Source organism: Zophobas morio, unplaced genomic scaffold, assembly GCF_036711695.1.
Source record: "Zophobas morio isolate AGI-343-1 ecotype UQ-CSIRO unplaced genomic scaffold, CSIRO_AGI_Zmor_V1 ptg000155l, whole genome shotgun sequence".
Taxonomy (NCBI): Eukaryota; Metazoa; Arthropoda; class Insecta; order Coleoptera; family Tenebrionidae; genus Zophobas; species Zophobas morio.
In genome coordinates this window covers 176,728-184,150 of record NW_026972259.1, presented here as the reverse complement: position 1 = coordinate 184,150, position 7,423 = coordinate 176,728, and the positions used below count along the sequence as shown (strand labels likewise).

Here is a 7,423-nt window from a genome sequence, read left to right as displayed (position 1 = left end):
CACTCATAGAGAGATAGCGGAATTTTTTAACAAGCAAAAAGAGCAAGCAGTAGACTAATATACTCGGAAGGGAAGGGTGTCCACTTTACAACCTTGAATGAGTACTCCCCTATAGACAAAATGTTCCGCACTCATTTATTTGCCAGCAATGTGAATAGTGCCAGATGGCGCGTAAAAGCCATACTTCCGTTGGTCTGCGCTTTCTTAGCCTAACTTATACGTAGTTGTCCTGGGCTATTAATTAAAATTTATGACAATCTTTTTTAAGTTTTATGTAATATTTCACTAGGAAAACTAGTGCCAGTTAGAGTTAATTACCGGAAGCCTTAGCTTAAGACCCAACCTGATTCTTTATTAACTATAAATAACAAAAATAAGAAGCTGGTCTATATCCTATGCACTATAAATTATTGCTCTAAATGCGGATTAAAAAATACATAATTATAGAACATTAAATGTAATATAATTTTTTATTTTAGTTTCAATGGGTAGCTATTTACTCGTGAAAATTTCCTTCGCAGCAGCTGACTATTTTAACATTTTATACTGTTAGTTAAAGCTTGCGCATTTTTTAATTCGGACCTAACCACGTTGGTTTAAACTTTTGTTTTTAGTCATTTCTCTCTTAAATTACTGGTATATTCTTGGGGGCTATATTAGTTTATTTAAATTTTACGGTATATTTTTTTTTGTTCAAAAAAAAATTTCTAGCCCTTGGCTTTAAACTAGACTGTGAATGTGTTTATTTGAAAGGGGAGAGCCTGCTTCTACAAAATATTGATAATGCTAAGCGAAGAGCTAAGAGCACATGACAAAATAACCTTTTTAAAGGCTGCAAGGTCTATTATTACTTTATTATAAACTTTATTTGAAGCCAAATTTTTTACTCACTGAATATGAGATAAAGATTTTGTAAAATACCATTATAATAAATGAGAAAATGTTTAAGTCACAGCTTAAGGTTTCCTGTCGCGCTATGAAATTTATCAATAAAATTAGGTATTGTTTAATTATCTAAATTTTTTCTTAGACATATTATATGCTTATCGAAGGGACTTTCAAGTGAATACAATAGTAGTGGAAGTATTTAAGTTTTAACCTATAATAACCTATAAGTCAGTGGTAGCTGGTATACTTAAAAAGAAATTAAGATAACGTCGGCTTAACGGCATAAAGAGACATTGCCGCGAAGTTTAGATAAAACATCCGTCATGAATTTAATAATACGTCTGCTTCTACCGTCAAAAACAGATGTGCTTGTTTTGTCTTAAAAGTGAGTCTATAAAAAAACAAGAATCGAGATCAATCATGGTCTGCCCTTCGCTTGATCACGTCCGTGGTCTGCATTTGATATGATAGTCTATATTCAGTTGGTCTTTGAAGCATATAAGTTTAGAACTTATACATAAAGGTTTTATTAAGCTAGTAAGGATAATTACAAGTTACACATATATAATATAACCAAGCCTTTACACTAAATAACACTGTAATTTTTAAAATAAAAAAAGGGATGGGAATAAAGTTCGCACTTTTATATGAAAAACGTCTACATTTTTAATTCTAAAACTTATGTATTATTGCACTTGAAGTATTTATTTCGATTCAGCCCAGTTTTACACCTTTCTAGATTGAATCTGGTAAAAATTTAAAAATATATTCCGTTTTTTAGTTTTCGTAAACGCCCTCAGGTGAATATGGTTACTATTGTTTACAGTAGTAAATTACTATTCGATGAAACTGTAAAAGGCATCACAAGTGTGAAAGTTCGTGATAAGCCACGGAGGGATGTCCATTCACGCACTTTAACAAAGTCTTCAGAGAAAGGAGTAAGAACAAAACAGGTACCATAACTACAAAGGACAAAACCTATCCAATTTAGTTTTTATTTAAATTTATATCTAATGTAACAAACTATGAGATTTGTAATAAGGGTTTGCCTTGATTTTTGTAAAAACATGTTAAAACAATTATCGCCAAATTTGTATAACTAAAAAATTAGTTTAACTATATGCCGTCAAAATAATTTAAAGTCTAAGGTAGTGCTACCAGATAGCTACCTTAAAAGATTATTACGGGGTTAAAAAACTCCGTTAAAGAAGTTACGTGTATGTAGCCACTTTTTTCAAATTAAACAAAAAATACTCGAAGCTACAGGCTTTCTACCTTCAGCTAATCATTACCATAGGATTCATCGTTATATTTATAAGTAAAACGAAGTCGCCTTGTTAACTTTTAATAATAAGCGCTAGTTAACCAATAACACTAGGTTTCTGTATTTGTGTTTTCGTAACGCAGACGAGCTTTCATCCATAACTTTTCTTTTTCTGAACTATTTAACTTTTTATCAGCGCCCAGCCCTGCTTTGCCTTCCAATGGCTTAATCGCTAAAGGCGTCAACATCCCCTGCTGATTTTTGCCTAGGCCTATAAAAATAAACATTCCATAAGTCGGAATAGGAGTAGCGGCGTTTATATAGAAAGACCTTTCCCGGTCCAGCCCATCGCCTGTAGCAACTGATAACCTTTGTTTTCTACAGGAAGAGGCTCGTGTTCTCCAGCTGAAACCACAGGGTACACAAACTTTTCATAAACGCCGATATCTAACCCCGGGTATTTTTTCCTGCGCGCAGCAGCCTGTCCTTATACTCTGGGTTAAGGCCTAGAAAAAGTTAAATAATGGTAGTTGGACAAAAGCCAACAGGAGCTAACCAGACATTTAGAGAGCATGATTTATAAGTAAAATAAGGTAGAAGCTTCAGTTCAAGGGATAATTATTCGTCAGATTAGCGGTACATTCAATACTGCAAACATACCTTTACTATATGATCAACTATAAGTTTGTATTATAGGCCGACTATTATTGTATGGGCCCCACACTTACCAATTTCTTCACGATATAAACCATATTTTTTTTTCATAAGCCGCATACTTTCTCTTCGTTCCTCTAGTTTAGAAGCGGGTAAGAACTTTGCATTGCATAAGGTGTAAGTTATTACCCTCACTAGATAATGAAGGAAGCGCAATACTGTCTGAAACATAAACTGGATCGGCTTGTACAACCAAATCACCCGACACTGTGGAATAATTATAAGAAGTTAGCTTCAGAAAAAGTAGCAAAATGTGAATAGGTCACCTCCGGGTTGTTGGCGACTCGTTGCTTTTTCAAAGGCTTGAGCACATTCGCTGCAGCACTTAGTCCCGGTATGCAGATGGACGATAAATTCTACAGCGTCAGCAAAGACGATCTTGTCTAACTCACGCAAGTAAATCTCTCTGCTCTGCGCACGACTAACGCTAATCCGTTTATTATTAACAAAAGTCCCGTGCAAACTGCCCAGGTCCTTAATATAAAAGGTGTTGCGCTCTAGATCAAAACTAATCATAGCGTGCCGCTTGCTGATCTTTTAGATTTTTGTATTAATAAATACTTATAAAGAGAAAATAAGAAACCAACCTGCAGGCTGGAAATGCAAAGTATAGTACCAGGCAGCGACTCCCGACCAATACCCGCACCTTCCCTGCCAAAAACATAAACGGACCCTTTCTTTATATTAAAGCCGTCGGCTAACGCCACAAGCCTTGCGCACAAAATATTTTTATTGCTCTTCTTAAAAGTGCCCCTCTTCCATTTTTTGGGTGAAGAAAAAGGTTCAATATTGGGCTGTAAGCTCCTCTCTTCGTTAAGTTGCAAGGAAACTTCATAAGAGTCTCTTCAAGTAAAGTCTTTACAAAAAATAATATAAAAATGATATATAATAAAACTTCTTCGAATTATAAGTCATGTAGCGCTTGTTTTCGGGATCATAAAAATATTGAGAACTCGGATCGTAATAGTAACGGGTAGAATAGTCATAGTACAATCCGTATTCTTCAATGTAGCACATGCCTTAGTTAAAAAAGGGAGTAATGAGATGAGCGCCTTATAGTAGGCTAGCTAGTTCTCTGTTTCACAGTGAAACTACAAAAGCTAGGAACAAGCACTAAAAACCTGTAGTAGCCATGGTGGCGGCAAGGGCAACGCTTCGCAAACTCTCGGCAGAAACATCTAAAAGGTAAACAATATACACAAAACGCAATAAAGTCAATTTTAAAGAAAACCATTGTTATCATGAAACTGTTTCAATACTTTGTCTAGATGCATACTAAATTCTAGCTGAGGCCGCTCAACGGAAGTTAGGTTACTGCTCGAACTTTTATTACTATAATTTTCTAAGTTAGAATCGAAAGCAGACTTTACTTCTAAATTACTAGAAAAATGGATTTCTCCTATTCATATAAAAGTATTATTATAATATGACTCGAAAAATTAAACAAAAGGGCAAAAGTTTTTAGGGGCACCCAGTGGGAATAGTAGTAAAAAAAAAAAAGCAATAGATATAAAAAATGTATTCGTCCCAAATTAAAGTATATGAAAACAATGAACATAACTCTATTATATTTAAATTCTACCTGACTTGGATGCATCTGAGAATTTATCTTCAATCATTTCACCGGCTTCCATATGTTTATTACTTTTCTTAAGAATTCTAGAATTTTCTTTAGAAACCATACGATGAATTATTTTATGATCGTATTCATCCGAACTTAAGTATCTTCTTTTATAAATTTTGCTTCTTTCGTACTTCTTCTTCAAATCAGAATATTTACTTCTAAGTTTTTGACTATAGTTTTTTTCTTTTTCAAGTAATTTCTTCAGAACAACTATTTCTTTTTTTAAAACTTGACAATCACATTCTTTAGCTGGACCGGCCTGCGACATTGAAAAATTGATGCTAACTCAATCACTGAACTAGCTAAAAGGCCGTTTCGCTTTGCCTCTACCCCACGAGGTTTCAAAGGAATAATTTAACCTACTGTTAATGCTAAACCACCGCTTCGCAAGCTCTTACGATTTGATTATGGCACCTAAGTTATAACCAATAAAGGATAGGGAAGAATTAGAATCTAAAAAATTACTAAGCGCTACACCATAAAATTTATTCTCTTAAGCCGCTCACGTGCGCGCATATCGTTTACATTGTGATCAGTGTAAATCGCTCTTACACGTTCAACCTTTGACTTCTTTTAATTAAGTGCACGCTAATCACCTCATTAAAGCCCATTTAACTGAAAATGCGCTAAATAACACTACTAATCACAAGTCCCCAATAAGAAAATAAAGTTTTGAAGGCTAATAAGTATATCTACTAGCTAATGCATCCTTTAAGTCAACGTGGGTGCAGGTTTTTTATTCAATTTTTAAATTATTAGCTAAGTTGGTTTTATAAAAGGCTATCACAAGTGTAATGTGTCCGTTACGAGCCTACTGTCGTAAAGTTCTCTAAAGATAGTAAGCATCTACAAATAAATTCTTTGAGTCGCTAGAGATAGTTAAAAAAGAACAACAAATAATTAAAATAGCTTAAAACGAGATTGGACTTATTTCTTAACTAATTTAAAGCTGTGCGTAGACGAGAATAAAACTTGTGGTCAAGCCCAGTAAACAACTAAACTTAGAAACCGGTCAATAGTAAAGAAGAGCTAAGCGATAGACACCTCTTAATAGAGGTTAACAGAAACAGACCCTTTACTTTTATGTTCTTATTATAAATAGTATTTCCTGGAGTCCAATCGGATCAAAGAAAATACCCCAATTGTCCCAGCTCTTAATAGAGATTATATCGTACAAACAAGATTAAAGCTCTGTTAAAGCATACAAAATAGTAATTATAAACTTCAAAGAGGAAAGCGCGGTCGGTGCTGGGTGTCTGTAATCCGAAGTAAAACTCTGACAGGTTAAATACGTAATGTCAAATACTGGAACGAGAGTTGTCTTTAAAGCTGAGCGATTATGATCATTGACGCGCAGACTTAATGTGATGGGTTCGATTCCAACCGATGCGGCTCCCGTTTTCGGTCTTTTTTCATTACCGATAAATTCTGTTACGTTACTAGCACGCCCTCTACCTCGAGCTAAAGGAAAAGCAGTCAAGACCGGCTAAGGGCCCTCCTCCTTAGGGACGAACAGTAGCCAATGAGGACACTTAAAATTTGCAGAAGTTCTGCTTAATATTTATTTCTTTAAAAATTTCTTCATTTCAGTGCTAAATAGACGATCCTACACCATTTCTGCGGATCTTACATATTGATAAATATCTTTACGTTCACAGTCTCCCAAGAATATTCTTTTAAGTGGTAGCTTTAAGTCTATTTAAGGTTTTCGGATTAAATTTTTTAGTTTTTGAATAGTAAAAGCAACTTAGATAGTTCACTTTTCACTCAAATAAAAATTTCTTAGAAGTTGTCATCCCAAAAGTATTGAACAATACCCTTAGATTTTCCATTACTGTTTGGTAAGATACCTCCTCTCTTTGAGTCTAACAGGAAAAATAAAACAGTATACTAAAACACTTGAACAGAGATAAATACAATAAACACAAAAACACAGAATATATAAACACAACAAAACAAGCCATCACTTCGTAGGTAAAGTGATCCCTGAAAAACACTGTAGACCAGCCAGTAAAAAAATAAAGGAAATTAGGAATTACTTTTTTATTTTGCCTACAAAATAATTTGACCCGCTTTATTAATAAAAGCTAACCTGGTAGAATTAAATTTATTATACAAATATGGAGGCAGTATTTGACCTTTCGAATAGAATTACTCGAGATAACCCTTTATAGGTTACTGGTTCCTGTGTTCACCACTTGTCGCCTAAGTCAACTTAGTAATTTCGCAGAGAAAAACAACTCTATTTTAACCCCCAGAGTTTTCTCCGTTAAAATTTACTCTATCGACAATATTTTAAATCATAAACAAAAGACTATCTTAGTGATTGGTTTAACTTGGAATTTTGAATTGTTATTTTTTGTTAATTTTGTAAAGTATATATAGAAAGGTTAATAGTAATAAAGGCTCTCCAAATGAGATGAAGAGCAAAGCGCTTTTAGTTGCTAAGAAACGCGTCCCCTTGTTAGCGCCCTTAACCTTTGATGACGTGGAGATTTCGTGGTGTTCTTAAGCGAATACTTGGAGCCACCACTGACAACAAACTTCTTCTAGCAGCCGCGCGTAGATTATCTAGCGGCGAAGGTCAAAGCAGCAACTAAGGCGCTTTACCCTTTATTATGCAATGAGAGCAAGCTTCCTCTACGAAACACGATTGTATCTGTCTTACATCCAGCCAATGATAACATACGTATCTGCTGTCTGGGTCTACGTCTCCACTGCAATAGCGTCGGTATTTCAAGTGCAGAACAAATTGCTGGGCGTAATGAGAAACACGCCATGGTTTGTGCGAAATGAAGCTCTTTACAGGACCCTTTGGACGTCGTCTTTCAACGTAATGCCAACGCCCTTTACGACAGGCTAGCAAGGCACACTAATCGCCTATTGGTGAGTAAAGTTATTTCCAGCCATGGGATCGCATCCCACGTGACGCG

At 35.0% G+C, this 7,423-nt stretch overlaps 2 protein-coding genes across 4 annotated transcripts; both read right to left on the bottom strand.

The window, feature by feature from the left end:
* Positions 1–2,217: 2,217 nt before the first annotated feature.
* Positions 2,218–4,514, bottom strand: LOC135145503 (uncharacterized). Of its 3 annotated transcripts, none has more exons than XM_064077622.1 (10): positions 4,449–4,514; positions 3,988–4,044; positions 3,762–3,885; positions 3,454–3,709; positions 3,133–3,400; positions 2,996–3,073; positions 2,881–2,943; positions 2,709–2,817; positions 2,483–2,658; positions 2,218–2,423 (listed from the first exon to the last, which is right to left on the bottom strand). In XM_064077622.1, exons 1-8 carry the CDS (start codon positions 4,498–4,500, stop codon positions 2,795–2,797), a joined length of 921 nt encoding a protein of 306 aa, XP_063933692.1. In that variant the 5' UTR covers positions 4,501–4,514; the 3' UTR covers positions 2,218–2,423; positions 2,483–2,658; positions 2,709–2,794. The 3 variants fall into 3 exon arrangements, with proteins under 3 accessions (XP_063933692.1, XP_063933691.1, XP_063933690.1); XM_064077621.1 differs by adding an exon at positions 4,098–4,198 and having other exon boundaries at positions 2,709–2,943; positions 4,449–4,493; XM_064077620.1 differs by having other exon boundaries at positions 2,709–2,943.
* On the bottom strand, positions 2,263–2,715 carry LOC135145466 (G patch domain-containing protein 11-like). Its single transcript, XM_064077571.1, has 4 exons — positions 2,709–2,715; positions 2,605–2,658; positions 2,483–2,557; positions 2,263–2,423 (listed from the first exon to the last, which is right to left on the bottom strand). The coding sequence occupies exons 1-4, from the start codon at positions 2,713–2,715 to the stop codon at positions 2,263–2,265; spliced, it is 297 nt and encodes a 98-aa protein (XP_063933641.1).
* Positions 4,515–7,423: the final 2,909 nt, after the last annotated feature.